Here is a 20,422-nt window from a genome sequence, read left to right on the forward strand (position 1 = left end):
CTGGGAACCTAAAAACCAAACTGCAGTTTAAATCACCAGTCCAGCTCATGGTAAAACACTTTAAGAACTATATATTTTTGGAGTGTCCACATAAACTGCAGTGCCCAGATGGAAGCCATCAATGCTTATCACTACAACATCATGCTGCACACATTACATGGGACATTGTAGGGATGAGCACATTTTTGAAGCCCTAGACTTGTATGTATTTTGGCAAATTTTCACTGACGGTGAATTTTTGGCTAACAAAATGGGTCAAATTTGCCCACCCCTACAAACAAGATATTCACATAACAGATTACTAACTTTATTTTCCAATACTGTGTCACATTGCCATATGTAATATATATATTAGTATAGCAACAAATGGATTAATTGTATGTTTTTATTCTTAAACAGAAACAACCTGAGGAAATCATTGCCCATGACAATTGCCAGGAAAATCCTGAGACAAATATTGGCCATTTCCAGGAGCAACCTGAGGAGCCTGGCACAGAGATCAGCCAGGGTAATGCCTCAGAGGAAGAACATAATCTACAAGAACAAGAGGAAGAAGAAAACAATAGTGATGACATGCTTATATATAGTGGGGAAGAAGAAAGCATTTGTGATGATCTGTTTCCATCACTAGAGGTATGATTTACTATCAAGGACACTAAGACATTTTGTGCATTGAACGGATTGATTTATTGGGACATGTTTAGCATAATGTTTATTTAGTAAAACATTTAGCTCTCAATTCATTGCTATGGGATTTTGAAAGGCGTATTTATCAATGGGTGAAGTGAAAGTTCACCCTTTGATAAATACGCCTATAAAAATCCCATAGAAATAAATGGAGAGTGGCGGAACTTCACTATTAACTTCACTTTTGATAAATTACCCCTTTAAGAACTATATGTTTTTGGAGTATCCACATAAACTGCAGTGCCCAGAGGGAAGCCATCAATGCTTATCACTACAACACCATGCTGCACACATTACATGGGGAAACCCACAAACGGGCCATTTTTTTCTTTGCAGCTCTGGAATACATTGCCCAAAGTTTAAAGGTGTTATTTACTAAACTCGATTTTTTTTTTCTGCCTGAGTTTTTTTGGGCAAAAATGTTAATGTTTAGAGGAGAAAAAAACACTCACGATTTCAAACCTGTCACTGTTGTGTATAGGTCAATGGGAGATGTCCTTTTTATAATTTGAAGGTATCGTGGTCTGCATTGGATTTTGTCTGGTAAACCAAAAAAATTGGGGTTTTCAGGCAATAACCTGAAAAAATTAAGCAATTCAGGATTCAAATCCAAATAATTTGGGGTTTTCCCCGATTTCGCAATTTTTTCCCCGACCTGACTGCTTCAAGTTATTTTATTGATAAATAAGATAAAATTGTGGATGGGAGTTTAGTCAAGCTTAGTTTAATACAAATATGAGAAATTCGAGTTTTAGTAAATAACCCCCTAAAAGTCTCACACACATTAGTTCTATTAGGACAAACCATAACCCATATACAAAAGAATAATAATCTTTGTAATAGTTATGTCCACCATTAACAACACTGTTTGGGCACAAGGCCTCTTTGCTATACTAAATATAAATTAAAAAACTGCTTAACAAGGAACACAGTGAGGAATCTTATGGGGATGCCTCTCAACCTGAACAAACTAAATGAGCAACAAACTAAAAAGAAAAGCTTGCAATATTTATTCTTTTTGTCTATTTACTGAGTTGATCTAAAATAATGTTTTCCTTTACCAGGTCTGCAATGAACATGGATTTGACAAACTATGCCCGGTATGCAAAAACATTTTTTACATTATTATCCCTGTTTTCAGCCTTCTTACTCTATTCTCCCCCCACCACCTGGCATTATATTGTCTTATTTTCAAATTTTGCATTTTACTTTTTTTCAGGACCCAACTGGCTGGATAGACCTCGAACAATGTGTTGGATCAGGAGGATTTGGAGTAATCCATAAGGTCAGATATGAGATTTTAAGACTGTAAGGGGCGGGAATGACCTACCTTTTGTGGCCCTTAACATCTCAATGTAATTCTATATATTGTATATATTTATCTATCTAGTATATAAATATTCATACATATGTCATGTATCACTAAATTGCCACATATGCCACATTTTAAGCAGGATTCATATTTCCTTTTGGAGTTTGTTTTTTGTTTCTGAGACTGCAAAGACGCATGTCGTTATACTCAGGTACTTTATCAAATTCAAGTCAAAATTCACCACAAATCTGTTTTCTTTCAGGCATGGCATTTTAAGGAAAAGAAAGAAGTGGCCATAAAAGTGATAAAAGACCTTAGGGTAATGTATATTTTTTACTATTTAATTTATTATAATGAGAATATTGCAGAAAGTGTTGTGTTACACATACAAATCAACTGCCAGTAAAAAGAGACTTTATAAACCATGATTAGCAAGTCGCCCCCTTATATAATGGATTGTCATAATGCAAAATGGAATTTGTAATGATTAGAAATGGACTTCTTTAAATGCCCCAAGCTCTGCTCAGCCCGGTGAAATATTCACTGGAGGTTTAATTATTTAATAAATGCAAAACTAACTATATCATCCGCTTGTAATATTTGCAGCTTATAAAAGGCAAATGTGTGACTTATATTCATTAATCTCTATGTAACAATACTATAAAGTAACCACCCCTAACAGAAGGGGATTTAAATCACACCAAATCATAACAAAAATATCATAACCCAGTTCAACACATTGCAAGTAAACACATGGAGCGGCATAGAAGAGAAAGAGGGGAAGTTAGTATCTATGATTGAGAGTGGACGCCATTACAGTACATCACAGAGAGACTTGAGAGAACTGATAACCTTTACTAGCTTTACGCATTCAGAAGCTTCTGATGAAGTGACTCCAGTCATGAAATGCGTAAAGCTAGTTCCCCTGCCCACTTACAATTTTGTATTCTTAACATGGATTAATAAAGTTAACTGGCTCTATCCAAGTTTGGTTTCCTTGAGTTCTGATCCGGTGAGGTCATCCCTACTATCAAGTTTGTTTGGGAAGTTAGTATCTGTGGTGTTGGCAAACTAACGAATTCTATGTTTTACAACAAGGATTAAATAGTTATCAAGACTAATTTAATGATCATTATTTCTGTATCTAGGATAATGAAGAGATCCTTGCTGAACTGTACGTACTTGAACGCGTTTCTGGCCACGACAACTTCCCTGCCTTTTATGGAGCCTATTATCTACGGCCCAGCATTTCAAATGAAGAGGCGCTATGGGTAAGGATATACTTCTTAAATAAAAGCACATAATGGTCTTGCATTGCACATGCCAAGAAGGGGAAAATCTCAAAGTTAATAAATATAACACTGATTATTTCAGACCCGTTACTGCTACTGATTACTAGGAATGTTACACAGACACACAGACAGATACATAGATTTTAGGCAACATATATATATATACACTATAATATTTATATACACTATAAATAAAAACATTTTATTTCTATTCTAGATTGCTATGACAATGTGTGCTGGTGGCTCCATAGACGCCTTAATTAGGAGCACGCCCAATAGATCCTTGGATGAGACCTGGATTTCATACATATGCAAGAAAGTTTTACAGGTAAGACAGATATTAACCTCTTCATTGCTTTTCATAATCTCTGCTCACCGACTTTGTATCCTATTAATTCTAGAATATAAAAATATATACATGTTCATCATGTTTGCTTTATTCATCTTTCTAGGGCCTGGATTACTTACAGGAACTGAACGTGATACATCATGATCTCAAGGGCGCCAATATAATGTTAACTTCTACGGCCCGTGTGAAGATAAGTAAGTGACGTTTATTATCTATAGGAAGAATGGGTGCCACAAAAGCAAAGGGTGCATTTATTGCTCATCTCAATGCATAGCTTTTCTTAGGTATCATAAAACTTTAAAGGGGATCTCTACCCAAAAATTGCACCTTTGCATAATGCAAAAATATCATTGTAAGCATCGTTCCAATATACAGTCATTAAGAATGTTTAGTGTTTTATTTGTCTCTGTCTTTACACTCTTTGCACCTGGTTCAAACCAATAGTCAGCACCAGACAAAAGAAAATACTGCTTCAAAAATATATTTCCATTTGTAATAACTGTAGCACCTTTCTGTATTGTCATAGATGTTATTACTGTGTTGTACAAAGTAAATTCATGTTTGTTTCTTTCATTTTCAGTTGATTTTGGCCTTGCCACAATAGGGCCCATCAGTACAAGTAATGCAGGAACCCGCTGTTGGATGGCACCTGAAGTCCATGCATGTTTTACAAGAAGTGTACATTATAACTACAAGGTATAATTAATAAAATAGTTGTCATTTAGTTCAGTTTTCATTAAAGTGATTAAACAAAATGCACTCTTAAGGCAGGAATAACAAATCCATGCCAAATGTAATTTGTAGAGCTTTTTTCTCCCAGTAGAGACTCTTGAAAATGTAAAATCATAAATGTTTATAGTTGAAGTCGGCTACTGGAAATGTTTCATAGTAATACAACGTAGCTTGGTTCTAAAGTATTAGTCATTTAGCATCCCATATTGACCCTGAGACAGGATGAGGAGGGATAGTCAGTAAAAGTATCTTTATCTTCTGTAACAATGATTATAATTTGTTTGCTAAATGGGTGTTGCTTTTTGTTTTTATTTTCTAGGTGGATGTGTGGTCTTTAGGAATCACAGCCATAGAAATGGCAGAATACAATCCTCGTAAGTAATCTTAAATAACATTTTGCGTGCGTTTATGTTCATTTATGGAGGAGTGTTTTTAGGAATGTCAGGGGGTATCACCTATTCTATAACAATGAAACATGTAAATTGGCCATGAATCAGAGAATCTTTTCTGTGCTTTTATTATAATGGTGTCTTCTGTAATTTGCATTAGTTACTTTTCTTTTTAGTGATACACTGGAAAGCAAGATATAACTTCTTGTTTCAGAGACAGGAGCAATCAGATAAAAGATATAGACTGTGTCTTTCCTGTATCCCCTTAGGCTAATGGCAAATAATGTGTTTTCTCTGCTGCTGAGAAAATGCAGATACAGCCATATACTGCCCTATATGTCCAATATCTGTCTGTCACTGTGCACACACTACAATAATTCCAACCAGACTGCATTTATTTATTTGTTATGTATGAGGGTAAGGCTACACTGGGAATATTGGGGAGATTTGGTCTCCTAGCGACTAATCGCCTCGTCTATGCGGTGACCAATCTCCCCAAACGCCTTCCCTCACTCTGCGCCGGCTACAATAAAAAAACGCTGGCGTTAATCACATGCGCCGATTCGTTTTTCGAAGTCGCCCGAAGTTTCCACCCTTCGGGCGACTTCGGAAAACGAACCGCCGCATGTGGTTAGCACCCGCTTTTTTTATTTTAGCCGGCGCAGAATGAGGGAAGGCGTTTGGGGAGATTGGTCATCGCAAAGACGAGACGATTAGTCGCCAGGCGACCAAATCTCCCCAAAATGACCAGTGTGGCCTTAAAGAAGGAAATTATTATCTCAAAAAGTTAAAATAAATCATCGATTGGTTCTGATAATAGAAACTCATCAGAATATTTGATGTAGTCACCCTCTACTGTACAATGCTGCAAAATATGTTGGCCCCTTGTAAATTTGTAAGAATAATAATATTGTGTTCTCTTACATTTACAGCACACATTAAACTCCGTGGTACTGAGCTTTCCGAAAGGATTATGAATGGTCCAGCTCCAGTTCTAAAAGAGGATATATGGTGAGTCATTTTTGATCGATAAGCCAACCCATATCCAAGTCTTCTCCCAATATCGGTTGGCTCGTTTCCCACCATACACGCACCGAATATGGTACCAGAATTTTTTTTGTACAATATTATTGATGCGTCTATGGCCACCTTAAGCAGTGAGGGTGGGGGAATGGGGAAAGAGACACTGAAGCATAAGGCAGGGGAAGGTGTTAAAGTGGGAAAGAGATAAGTTCAATGAGCTCAAATGTAAGTGTCATACTGTATCCACTCTATCCATTGTTATCCAAGTTATTAGTATTCTTTAAGAGACACCACCCTTTTCATAAATTCAAGAGCTTACACTTTGTTGGCCCAAATTATTCAATGAAAAGAAACATCTCCCATTTTAATTCCCTATCACCCAACAGACTTCAGTGTCCTTTTTGAATAATTCTGGCTCTGTGTTTTATTACATCATCAGTAACACTTCTGCCTTGTTTCTTTCCCCCCAGGAGTAATAAATTCCAGAGATTTCTTTATAAATGCCTTCAGAAGGATCCAGCCAAAAGACCATTCGCAAAGGAACTCCTATTAAACCGATTCATCACATATAATCGAGATGAAGACGAGGTGCAATATAGCATAGCAGAGCATATACAGAAAGGTAATGCAAATGACTCATATTCTCTACAATCAAAAAGCAATTACTGGGAAATCTTTAATGCCTATGTGGTTATTCAAGGCTTTATGTATTTAAGGATTCCTATTTTGATCACTATCCAAAAAATTAGGGATTTTAGGGAATTTTCATTTTCAGGTGTAATTAGTTTTTTTCAATTACTAATGGTTTTAGCTCCAACCAGTTCTGCTTTAAATTGTGAAAGTTTCTATCAATTACTAACTTAGCTAGCCAGTTAAGGAATCACATTATGACCATTTTTACAGTGCCCTATCATGTGCATAGATATAAAACACAGATCTTCTTGTCTAACATTAAAAACATTTTCTCCTAGGAGCAAAGAAATAAGACATTCAAGTGAAAGATTCTCTCGCAACACCTCATTAAGAAGACTTTGTCAAGACTTAGGAAGGAAATGGAAGAACAATATATAAATCCCAAAATGGATTCTACCCTTGCAAGATCTGAAATGTGGCTCCTTCATTATGTTCCCAAAAGGGAAAGGAGGGAAAGGGTTGGGAACACAATGTAGGAGCCACAGTCCATCTACTTTGGATACTTTACCAAATGTTTATTTTTATATAATCTATTTAAATGTATATTTATTTTTATATATTAATAAAAATAATAAAATATAAGCTGATGTTTGATGTTTGAATAATTAATATATAGTGTAAGAAAATAGGCTGTTGAAGAGTTGCATTAACTGTACAGGAGGGAAAGGTTTTAGAAAATATCAAAATCAATTAGGAGAATATTATTGTGGATATAAACAACTGCTAGTGCTTGTTTCATAATCTTCGGGAAAATGTTGTACTTTCAATAGCTTATAATGATAGTTATACCTGTAGATTTTGTACACCTTCTGTAAATGATATAGTAAATTAACTTTTTGTCAGTTGGCGCAAGAACTGCAACAATTTTTGTGCAAGCACATATCATGGTTGTACTTGGAAATAAGCTCTAATGTTTTGTAACTTATATGGGTAAGAATGATAGCTCTACGGGTGAAACTCACTGAGCCAAAAAATTCTAACATTAGTGCATACACATGTAACACTATAGTAAATTAAGTGTCACCATTCTCTAACTATGAGCTTTACCCCAATACTTTGCTCCGGATGAGACCTCAATTCTCAGGCGTTAAGACCTAACAATGGTGTGGAGTCAGGGTGTAGTACAACTGTAAACAGGTACAGTGCACAATAATTGGACACCCGTAGTTTTTGCAACTTAACCAGAGAACATATTTTTTGAACAGTATAGTCCACAAAGGAGTGTACATAACCAAGCAGGAACATAGAGCAACAGTTGATAAGCATATACTCACAACACCAATGGTCAGTATTAGTCCCTGCAGGGAAGAGAACATACACAGTAGCAATGAAGGTACACCTAGCTTTCAGCCTTTTCTCTAAATGGAACCCAGGGGAATCACTACATCCCTAAGTCTGTATACTTAGTCAGTGTTGGACTAGGGGGCAAGAGGCCCCCCACCCCAGGTGCAAAGCACCCTCTGGCTCCCCTCCCTGAGCCGCAACCTGCCTCCCTGCACCTACCTTTTTATTACAGCTGTGCTAGGGGTCAAGGAAGACAAAAGCCACTTCTGGCTTCCTCCAAGGATCGGATCTGGGCCAGCAGGGCCCATAAGGGCTAGAGCCCAATGGGGTTTTTACCCGGTGTCCTGCCGGCCCAGTCCGACACTACACTTAGTCCCTACACTGGGCAATTAGCACCCGGGATCTTAATCCCACTTACACTCCTCGTCAGAGCCTCAGGCTGCTCAGCTAAATATTTGTAAGATTGTAAGGATCAGTCACTCCTACAGTGACCTCTTAAGGTGAGTAGCCTATCCTTACTAGACCTGACCTGTCTAGGTTCCATTTCTCCCTTCCTGCCTGCCCAGGCAAGGACTTAACAAAATGGACCCTAATGAGGGGGCTGCCATGTTTGTGCTGCAGTGGTCCTTTAGAAACTCTAACTGACAGGTAGAGAAGGGACAGTGAGGTTGGCAGACCTATCAGTTAAAAAAAAGCAAAATGACTTTTATTTTAATTAATATTGTGAAGAGTAGTTTTTTATTGTCAGTTTAATTGTCAGATAAATACATGTTGTGAAAGTACCAAATGAATGAATAAGAAATATATGTTCATGGCACTGGTATACAGGCAAAATAGGTAGACGGCAAATAGGTAGATGAACAAAGTGTTGATACAATGACTCTCTTTTATATGCAAAGTGGCAGCTCCTCTTAATACATTGACTGAAACATACAGGCATCATTTATCATGGAAAATAAGATTGTATGGGGCATAATTAATTGTATATACCATTTCTCACTCACTCTCAGGCAGCCAGTGGCGTTTCATGGGATGAGATGTATGTCTTGTTATATTTGTGTGTGTGTGTATATATATATATATATATATATATATATATATATATAATACACAAAAGCCATGAATATCTTGTATCCCAAATAAGATATAATTAATCCTTATTGGATTAAGAACAATGCTATTGTGTTTATTTAATGTTGACATGATTTTCTTGTAGATTTAAGGGATGAAGATCCATTATCTGGAAAATCCCAGGTTCTAAGCCTTCTGGATACGAAGTCCTATACCTGTACTTGGTTATCATCCCCTTTAACCTTCCTGTACAGTACCATACAAGAGACTTTGACTTGTTTATGGATTTTAATACATTGAAATACAGATTAAATTGTATGTGCAAAGCATTCCTTATAGCCATTCTGTTATGTCAACACCATCAACTTCTCAGAATCAAATCAGAATGAATGACAAATTGACCGCATGCAATATGGTAGTTTTTTGGCTATTTGTTTGAAAATTCTATGCTTTGAATGTTGTACTGTACCTTTACATGCATCATAACTTCCTTTATGTACAGGTATGAGATCTGTTATCCAGAAACCCATTATCCAGAAAACTCTGAATTACAGAAAGGCCATCTCCCATAGACTCCACTTTAATAAAATTCAATTTTTTAAAAATGATTTCCTTTTTCTCTTTAATACTAAAACAGAAGATTGTACTTGATCCAACTAAGATATAGTTAATCCTTATCGGAAGCAAAGATCCGTTAATCCAGAAAACCCTAGGTCCCGAGCATTCTGGATAACCATGCCTATACTCTGATACTGTAAATAAGATGTTTTTTTAACTTAAATATTCATATGTGACTACGTTCTTTATAGAAAAGTTATATCTCTATATAGATTTATTTTAAATATATATTATATGTTGTTATTGGGCTCAGTAAAACATTTCCCATATTTCTGTTTCCGTATATTTGTCTTCATTTTATTTACAGGGAGGTAATATCATAAGATTTACTTGCAAAAGTTTCCATATATAGGGGAGTTAAAGATTCTGTATAAGTTGCTGGCATGATTAAAAGAAGCTGAAGTTACAAATGCCAGGTTTACTAACATTGTGCTTAAATTAACTGATGCAGTTACCCATAGCAACCAATCAGATATTTGCTATCATTTTTAACTTGTAGACCTTCAAGCATTAATATTACTTCTCTCAAGATAAACTATAATACTATAATACCTTGGGGCAGATTAAAGCTGGCTATAGACGCAAAGATCCGATCGTACGAATCCTCGATTCGTATGATTTTCGGACCATGCGTGGAGAGTCCTGACATTTTTCTTCCTATGGAGATCGGTCGTTTTGGCGATCGGACTGGTTAAAAGATTTCTGTCGGCTGCCGATAATTTCTCTGCATGTTATTGCCGATCTGAGCATTTTCAGTGGGAGACGGTCACCAGCTTTGTCGGACATATCTTTCGTATGATTGCTGTCAGGGGCAGAACATCGGCTGATCTGTTCTTTTACTACTTTATTTGATCTGAATGGTTAGTGGCAGGTCAGGAGATGGGGAAGTCAGATCGTTCAAGATTCGAACTATCGGATCTTTGCATCTATAGCCAGCTTTACTCGAGGGCAAAGTGACTAACGCTAGCATTACCGCCCGCAGGGACTGCCACTTCGCTGCCACAGAGATAGACGCTAGTGGTCATTCACACTCTATCACTAGGTGACAATTCACTCTGGCGGATGGACATTACTCCGCAAATTCAATGAAATTCGGATTTTACTGAACATTACCACTTTCGCCAGACTTGCCTTTGCCAGCTCAGACCAGGCAAAGTGTAATGGAGTGCATAGATCTTCCTCAATCTTCTGTTACTTACATAATATTTATTAGTGGAAAAACACTGGTATCTTTCCTTTTTTCAGAGTGATAGCCTGCAAAAGTCTTTCAAATTTTTTTTTGGGTAACTGGCTTCCCCCATACATTTTCTAACATATGGAACATGAATTATACTGTGGGCACATGTGTAGGGCATTATAACAACTCTATTTTCTTTATTATGGTTCCCTGGACTTGTGTAATGTAATGTATTTGCTGCAACATATACGTCCATTTAACTTTAAATTTCCCGCCGTATGCAAATTAACCTGAGCGCAAGACCTCTATCGAATTTGCGATAGGCAGAAATGAACGCTAGCACATCTTCACTTTCAATTGCTCGCATTGGTGAAGTAACGCTAGTGAAACATCGCCAACGTTTGGCAACCATAACGAAACTCCGCAGTCCAGTGAATTGACATTGTCTAAATGAATTTTTGCCTGGCAAAGTGTAGCGATGCGTGAGAAGCAGTCGCTGGCAAATTTTTTGCCCTCGAGTAAATCTGCCTCCTTGAGATAGGTAGCCTTCCCATAGCCGTCTTGTGACACCAGCCAAGTCCAGAGTATCTGCTCTACTTTTGATTTTTGCAAATTGATTTGTGGTTAGGAATGCCGGAGATAGTCTATACTCAAGCTATGTTTGCCATTGCAAGCACTACAAGCAAGTTTACAGAAGATACAATGCAGTGAGTCTATAGTGGCTTTTAATTTTTATACTACAATGTACAATTACTAATTGCCACTGGGGGACATACGTTGAACTTCAGAGTTTTTGTTTTGTACCAGCACAAGGCTGTGAGCCTGCTCAGGCTGGCATATAATCTTCCTTCCACTTTAAATGTGGAACATATTTAGAGCCCTATTACTTCCTGTAAAATGTGTGGGGTATGCAGTGACTTCAGTAAAAAGCTTAACCCTTTCTCTGCCAGACCATTGGCAGTTTAGCTCTAGCGTGGCAAGTCGTGCATTCACTCCTGTGAAACTGATTAGTGATTGAATGGAACAGAGAGGAAATATTTTAGGAAAGCAAAGGGTCCAGAAAAGTCACATTCAAGTAGGGAGGGTTTCCCCTTACTAAAAAAGTAACCTGACCTTTGGTTGATTAGGAGCATTCCTAGGAATGTCTAATGCCGGCATAACACAAATTCTATGTATCCCAGAGATCATTATCATCATTTATTTATATAGCACCAACAAGATGATTTAACTTTGCACGGATGTTCAGAAAAAAAACATTGTTTTGATTTCTTGCATGAAACTTTGGTAGAACAAAGTGGATCTGAGTTTCATTTGGGAAACGGATGAATTACTCTTATAAGTAAGAGGGGTTTGCTAATAATTTGCGTCCCTGAGGGGATTATGTTTCAGGGGGGTCAAGGCTAAGGTCGGTGGAAGGGCGTCACCAGGAAACTGGAGGTGACCTGTGTATAAATTAGGAATGTCTCAGGAACCCATGCATCCTTTATTTCCTTGCATCGTATAACAAAAATAGTCTGTGCAGAGTAATAATATTGTCACTAAAATAAGCTCATAGATAATTAAAATTTGGCAATTTCAAATGAAATTATATCCTTCTGCAGGGCTATCCAACTGGCATCCCGGGAACTACCGGGGGAGCAGGGGGTTCGAGCGGGTCAGGGCACGCACCCCCTCAGGGCCCCTCGGCAGCCTGTGCACCACTGACAAATGCGGCCGTACGGAGGGGGGCAGGGCCCGGCTGCACGACGCGCACCAGGGCCCACCCCCTCTAGTGACGCTACTGCCCGAGACCCCCCTTGTGGGACCCCCACACGAAAGTCTGCCTGCTGTGTCTGCTTACCTTGTGTAAGATTTAAAAGTTATCAATACTGAAATTAACTGGCCCTTGAATTGTTTACACCTCAAATTCAGATTGTAAACTCCTGCATTGTTCACACCTGTAATTCCCCTGCATTGTTCACACCTATAACTCATCTATTGTTCTTGTTCACACCCCAAAACCCTGTACTGTTCCCACCTCAAACCCAGACTGAAAGTGCCCACATTTATTCACCTATTCACGTCTCATGCAAACTGCCATGTCAGTGACTGTATGTAGCACAGTATGAACAGTAGCGTTTCTGAGGCAGGAGCGTCCCCCCATTGCCTGATTACCTTTGCTGCACCCTGGTAACCTGCTCGGCACTGCTGCCTATTTCAAGTTATTGGTGCAATGCCCCTGAGAAGGAACGTCTCAGAGTGGTTTCCCTGTCTCCTGCGGTATCTATGTGATTGAATGGAACCCAGAGGAAAGTTTCCAGAAAAGATGAAGTCACATTCAAGTAGGGGGGGTTTCCCCTTACTAGAAAAGTAACCTGACCTTTGGTTGATTAGGAGCATTCCTAGGAATGTCTAATGCCCGTGTAACACAAATTCTATGTATTCCAGAGATCATTTATTTATATAGCTCATGAGGTTAAGAAAAAACATTCTTTTGATTCCTTGCATGAAACTGTGGTCATACTCAGGGGGTGCTGCACCAGTGAGGCAGGGCTCATACTCTGCCGGCCCTATAATCCCTGTGTGTGCCATACTCTGCGTGCCCTATACTCCTTGTGTGTGTTATACTCTGTCTGCCCTATGCTGCTTATGTGTGCCATACTCTGCCTGCCCTATGCTCCCTGTGTGTGCCATACTCTGTCTGCTCTATGCTCCCTGTGCATGCCATACTCTACCTGTGTCTGCTTTACTCTGTCTGTGTGTGCCATACTCTGCCTGCCTTATGCTCCCTGTGTGTGCCATACTCTGCCTGCCCTATGCTCCCTGTGTGTGCCATACTCTGCCTGCCCTATGCTACATGTGGGACATGAGCCTGGTAGGGTTTGTTCTTGGAGTTTGTTAGCGTTTGGAAATTGTTGTTAGAGGCCCCTAAGGTGATTAATCATGCGCTGGGGGGATTTAAGAATATTTTTAACATTACTTAATTTTTTACATATGAGTGATGAGTGAAATCCCTGTAGTGAGTACCAACCATTTGTTTTTTTGGTATGCTACCACCATTGATGTGGGTATGGTCTTATAACTTCTTATGGTAACATGGGAATAGTTTAAAGTGGGTGTGGTTTAAAAACAGGGAGTGGTCAACGCTGGCTTCCATTATCAGCACTCCACCACGGAGATCTGAAAAATTCTGGCCCTCAGTACTACAGAAGTTGGACAGCACTGTCCTACAGTATATATGCAATTATTAATAAGACAATAAAATAATACCACAGCTTATGGTACTAACATGTACAGTTATGGGACCTGTTATCCAGAATACTCTAAACCTGGGGTTTTCCCCATAAGGGGTCTTGCTGGAATTGGGATCACCATATCTTAAATCTGCTAAAAATCATTTAAATTTTATTTAAGCCCAATAGGATTGTTCTGCCTCCTATAAGAATGAGCTTATTTGAGATCAGGTACAAGGTACTGTTTCATTATTACAGAGAAAAGGGAAATCATTTTTAACAATGTGAATTATTTGTTTAAAATAGAGTCTATCGGAGATAACAGGTCTCTAGATAACAGGTTTCCAGATAATGGGTGCCATACCTGTATTGATAAAATGCCAACACATTCCACAGTGTTGTACAATACAGGAAAACACACAAAATCACCAATAACCAATACAAGAGGTAAATAGGGCCCGGCCTAAAAGAATGGACAATCTAAAAATGTTCAAATAACTGACTGTGTGTAGTTACTCTTATGTATAAGGGTAAAAACTACTTGTCTGGGAAGAGGTAAGATAGGGGTATTGCTTTATAGGAAGGCCTGTGTCTCGCCAAAGTGGGGAGTATAATAACTCTCATAAATAAATGCAGATATGCAGAGAAGGAATGTTCAGCACACAGAGAAAGATATTCCCTTTCTGTATATTTAATGAAAAATAAATTAAGAGGGTAAACCAAATTGAAAAAAAATGTATACTTTGGCTTCCTATAATGTTGTTAATGCAAAGCAATGCCTTTCTCTAGCCAAGTATGTATGTATCTACTTATTGTTCTTCTAGAAGCATTTTGAAAAAAAAATCTTCCGATTACGCTCTGATCTCTGACTATATCTAATTAATAACATATTTTGAAAGAGTGAAACCACTGAAAGTGGCCTTGGGGTTTTTTTAGTAACAGTGTATGGCATAAAAAGGACAATTATTCTCAAAATGTTTCAGGTAAAAAGAATTGATGTAAAAGCTGGATTGCTTTAACTCTTTTGCCACCAGCATGTCAGCTACATGTTGCATTAATCTACTGAGTGAAAAAGGATTATTTGTTTTGGAATGAAATCCTTGCAGAGTTCCATATACTTTTCTTTTGCTTTCTCTTGTCTGTGGGTTATCCAGTAGCACAATTGCCTGAAGTACACTTCAAAAAGCACCCAGCCCCACCACAACATGCTGGATTGTTCTGAAATCAGTCCAGATGTAAATCCAATTGATCCAGTTAAACCTAAACAGGACCAAATTTGTGGGAAGGCCACAAAGGCTTGGGGCAACACAATTTTAGGAGTGGCATGCCACCCAGGGCCGCCATCAGGGGGGCACAGGCCGCCATCAAGAGGGATCAGGCAGCCTTCAATGGGAACCAAAACAAAGCCACCTACAGGAGCCAAAGCCGCCAAAAGGAAGCAAAGCCGAATTTGCCGAAACCATGAAGGGAACCAAAGCTGCTGAGGAGAATGAAAAAGCTGCCATAGATGAGGAGGGAAAAGACCATCTGAAAAACTTTAAAGGTAAGTTCCACTGAACACCAATGGTCTTTTTTTTTTTTCTTAACCCCCCTGGCCATATCGTTTTTTAAAAAAAACTTTTATGGGGGGTCCTGACTACCAATGTTTTTTATAAACTTGTGTGGGGCCAGGCCACCAATTTTTTTATTTCAATTTTCTTTTTACTTGTAGAGAGGGGACTCTGGTTTTTTAACTTGTGGGGTGGGGCCTGGGCACCAATGTATTTTTTTAACTTGTAGACGGGGCTGGGCGCCAAGGATTGTTTTTTAATTTATAGGGGCACTTTGACCAATTACTGTCAAAACTGCATGTCCAGTTTTCCAGATTAGGAAAACCAGGCAGGAAAAAAAAAACTATAGCTGCAATAAGGCTTCCTTCAAATGTGGAGCTGTTTAAAAAAGCAGAGTGGTCCAAAGTTCCATTTAAGAGAGTAGAAAGCTCAATCACGGCTATCCTTAGTGCTTAATTTAGTAATGGGAAGGGTATGTTTTACCTAGTGAACCTATACACTTGACACACACTTTTGTTGTGGAATGGCCCCATCTTATTTATTGATACCAATTTTTAGATACACCATTAAATTAGTATATATAGACGAATCCCCGAATCCTTGGTGAAAGATTCGGCCGAATACCAAACCGAACCCGAATCCTAATTTGCATATGCAAATTAGGGTCAGGAAAGGAAAAAGTGGGGAAAAAAATCATCTTTTATGACGAAAAGTCACATAATTTCCCTACCCCTCCTAATTTACATATGCAAATTAGGATTCGGATTTGTTTCGGCCAGGCACAAGGATTCGGCCGAATCCGAATCCTGCTGAAAAAGGCCGAATCCCGAACCAAATCCTGGATTCGGTGCATCCCTAATATATATATACACAATCCAAAGGGCTACCAGCACTCTCGACAAAATCAATTTGTATGCCTGGGTGCATACTTCACACTTCATACTTCACACTTCATACTTCACACTTCATACTTCACACTTCATACTTCACAAAGAATCCGCACTCTCAGGACTTATAAAATAAAAGAATCATTTATTAACAGAACTTCAATCTGACGTTTCGGCCCTATCCAAGGCCTTTCTCAAAAGTGTGAGAAAGGCCTTGGATAGGGCGGAAACGTCAGATTGAAGTTCTGTTCATAAATGATTATTTCATTTTATGAATCTTCTCATTCTTTTCAAAGGGGGCACTAAAAAAAAAAGTCTTGGGTGTTAATAATTTTGTCAATGTCATTGTCTCATTTATGAATGTATATGTCAAGTTCTGAATTAAAATGTGTATTCCCAATTGTGTTGGAGTCATTTGTCAACACTGGGCAAATTTGTCCATGGGCAGTAACCCGTGACAACCAATCAAATAGTTGCATTCATTGTTCTGCATCTAGCAGAAAAAAGCCAATCACTGATTGATTGCTTTAGGTTACTGTCCAAGGGCAAATTTGCCCAGTGTTGATAAATGAGCCACTAAAGTTTAACCAAATAAGTAGGGCAGAAATGTTGTACAACAATATGTTTTGGACTCCTGTACCAGCCCAAGGCAACCACATCCCTTTAGCAGTAAAGCTTAGAATTTCAACAGCTGCCCATAGCATGCTAAGCATGTGCACGTTGCAGACACTTCTAACAAAATCCAAGATGGAAAACTCCTGTGACAACTTTGAAGGCCTGGATCATTATTACTATAGAGATGCTAAACCTTTAGGCTGGTTAAATAAGTTCAATATATAAAATATGGCATTTCTAGTCATATTCATTTTTAGGGTTTAGTTCTCCTTTTATAGGGAAACAGCATTTGCAGGGTCTGTTTCCCCAGTAATATAGGGATGAGTTCAGTAAACAGTTTGGAAGGCAGTCTGCATGAATAAGAATGTGTGGCATACACCCCTTCGTTGGGTAGATTCAATGAGAAAAAATTGTTTCCATGTTTTCATTAGTCACCCTGAAATGACAGAAACAGTAAATTCCTAGCCCATCATTTATGGTTTTTGGCTCGGGCTAGTCAGTTGAATGCCAATAAGAAAGCATTGCTTGATTTCAGTTTGTGACCTCCATTCACCTTCAGCCCTCTCATTTCCACCCTGCACTCTTTGATCATGCCTAAACTATTCAGACGTTTCTTTTTCATTGCCCTCTTCTGTTTCTTCAGAAATCTGACGGAAACAATTTGGCAGTTGTCTTTAACCTTATTGTGAACCCCAAGCCCCCCCCCCCTGTTTCATTCATCATGAATTAATTGTACCAAGAAGAATGTTAAGACTTTACGTCATTGTTTAGTTTAAGTATTTACTTGTATTAATATACAATTTTCAATTTTAATACACAAATTTCAGTGAGTCATGTGACAGAAATGACATCAGAACTCACTGTTTATAACTGATGACATCAGAACTCACCGTTTATATGGATTTAATTTACAAGATATTCATGGCTTTTGTGTATTTCTATATCTATACACATATTGGAACTGTGAGTTTTTACTTTTTATGAGTGAAGGAAAAAGCCAATAGCCTCCACCAGTCAGAGGTGCCAACCACTTGAGTTGTCATTGGGTGGATTAAATAAACTTTTGTAGGGGTCGCGAAGAGCCTGAGGCAGGAGTTTGAAGTAAGAGCCCAAGACTCTAGGGGCAAGGGCACACATAGGGGCATATTTTTTAAGCCTCAAATTTTTCAGGTTGAGTTTTTGAATTTTTAGAGGAAAACTCAAATTTCCCGAGATTTATTATGCTCCAAACCTGCAAAAACTACAAATCCGAAAATGCTCCAGCTAAAACCTGTAGAAATCATGTAGAAGTCAATTGCAGATATGTGTTTAACAATTGGAAGATGTTTCTTGCCTTCGTGATCTTTGTGGGTTTTGGATATTTTGACTCTGGTTGCAATGATCTTGCTTTGGGGCACAATAACTAGCCATTCCCGCTGCAGAAAAATCATGTAGGAGATACTGATATAATTCTGTAAATAGATAAAAACTAAACCCAGATAGCACAATATGTCTTATAGCATTAGAGCATATTTATTGCAGGAGTGTCTTACACTTAGATGCCAGGAAGGAAGCAGCTCTGCCAGCCTCGTGGGAGTGGATCTGGGCCAATGGCGCCCACAAGGGCTGGGGGTCCATCAGGTTTTTTCCCCTTGTCCCACAAGCCCAGTCCGTCCCTGACCAGGCCTGCCACAACAGTACCCCCAATCCTGGCCTGATGGCGGCCCTGCAGGTGTGTGTGTGTAAGAGTGGATCCACTTTCCTCTGCTTCTTATAAAAATGCCTGAGGAAAAAATTGGACAATCCTCTGTGTGTGCTCTTAACCTAAGGTAGGCCTGACCTTACTGAAAGTCAGAGAAAAGTGGACCCTGTGAGTGAGGGCAGGTAGCAAGTGATAGGTTAGTTACTGTCATTGCGTGATGTAGGAGATTGAGCTAGACTGGATAGCTAGTAAGAGCAGTTGAGTACTCCTAAGAAGACATTATAGTGTGAGATAGTTCCCCAGGAGACACCTGCAAGGCTGTGGACAGTGAGACAACAAGAGTAATGTGTCAAACCCCTAGGAGGCTGAGAGCTACTGGTATACCTGGGGTCAGACAAATGGTTGTTTGACTATTAAAGGAACAGTAACACTACAAACTGAAAGTGTTTTAAAGTAATGAAAATATCATGTAATGTTGCCCTGCACCGGTAAAACTGATGTGTTTCTTCAGAAACACTACTATAGTTCATATAAACAAGCTGCAGCTGAGTAGCAATGGTGGAAATTGAAAAACGGCTATATTGCACAGGTTAAATAGTGGATAACAGATAGCATTATGTTCTACAGAGCTTATCTGCTATCTCCTGTGTAACTTGCATTATATATTTATTACTTTAAAACAATTAAATTTTTTGATGTTACTTGCATGCTGACAAGCCTATGCATTGCTGTGAACATCCACTTCAACAAGCGGTGTACTTTTGCATATTCTTGTTCTGCAGTAAATTATACTCAAAGCATCAAATGCTGACAGCCAGGGCTGCCACTAGAAATCACGGGGCCCCGTACAACAACATTTTCGGGGCCCAGGGCTGCAAGCCCCAACCCCAGATCCCATCCACTCCACACCACAGTTAAAAGACTACACAGACATCAGCACTAAAAAAGCTAACCTCACCCCCACAAGTGTCCCACTGGTGTCTAATAAAAGGGCAGCCAAGTTTGGGAGTTTTACTTTGAAAGCAGCTAGTAAGTTGCAGGTAAAACTTAGTCCCTTTGTAAAATGTATAATGAAGCAATTGAATTCTTAATGAATCAGATGAAAATTGAGCATAGGACTGGCCAGATATGGGATGACTTTGACATAGTTGGCCAGCTTAAATATATTGCAATATATGGACAAACAATCCCTGCTTTGTTTAAAGGGTAAGGCATTTTTAGTAGCTTTAGGCACAAAATGTTTCAATGGCCTAAATATATTGATAATGGGTTAAGTGCAGAGGACTTCTTGTATTTGTCTATGAAAATAATTAATACCTGTTCCAATAAAGTAACACAAGTATCTGGAGCTGATTTGCAGCTCTTTCTTGTTCCTGTCTGTCTGTCCTGCTTCTAAACTATCCCAATACGTCTGTCAATCTACACATTGTACTGCTAAGGGCACTATTAGTTCAGAAATTGCAGTAAATGTCAAGGGAATAAAACACCCACGTACTATGGCTTATAACAAACCACAAAATGGCTACCAACAAACAATCCTAAACAATACACACGATGCTAAATGTTGTTCATTAACCCTTTAAGTGCCACAGAACGTAGAATCTACGTTCTGTGGATCAAAGGACCAAAGTGCCACAGATCGTAGATTCTACGTTCTGCAGCACTTCCGGGTTTGCGAGCGGAGGAGCGGCTGTTAGAGCCGCTCGCGCCGTTCCTTCACGATCCCCTGCCCCTAGACAACGAGCAGAGCAGGGGATCGTGTGGCCCCTGGGGCGCGATCGCCCAGGGGCCCCAAAGCAGCAGCAGGGACGCATTTCCTATGCGTCCTGCTGCTGCCTGCACTTCACTTC

The 20,422-nt window shown here is 38.9% G+C and overlaps 1 protein-coding gene across 1 annotated transcript; it reads left to right on the plus strand.

Moving 5' to 3' along the window:
• The first annotated feature begins 562 nt into the window (after window positions 1-562).
• Window positions 563-7,057, plus strand: LOC121394729 (traf2 and NCK-interacting protein kinase-like). Its single transcript, XM_041566428.1, has 12 exons — window positions 563-633; window positions 1,752-1,787; window positions 1,907-1,972; window positions 2,262-2,318; window positions 3,148-3,270; window positions 3,509-3,619; window positions 3,744-3,834; window positions 4,221-4,336; window positions 4,692-4,746; window positions 5,694-5,772; window positions 6,255-6,406; window positions 6,756-7,057. Exons 1-12 carry the CDS (start codon window positions 574-576, stop codon window positions 6,767-6,769), a joined length of 960 nt encoding a protein of 319 aa, XP_041422362.1. The 5' UTR covers window positions 563-573; the 3' UTR covers window positions 6,770-7,057.
• Window positions 7,058-20,422: the final 13,365 nt, after the last annotated feature.

The sequence above is a fragment of the Xenopus laevis genome, chromosome 6L (assembly GCF_017654675.1).
Source record: "Xenopus laevis strain J_2021 chromosome 6L, Xenopus_laevis_v10.1, whole genome shotgun sequence".
NCBI classification, from domain to species: Eukaryota; Metazoa; Chordata; class Amphibia; order Anura; family Pipidae; genus Xenopus; species Xenopus laevis.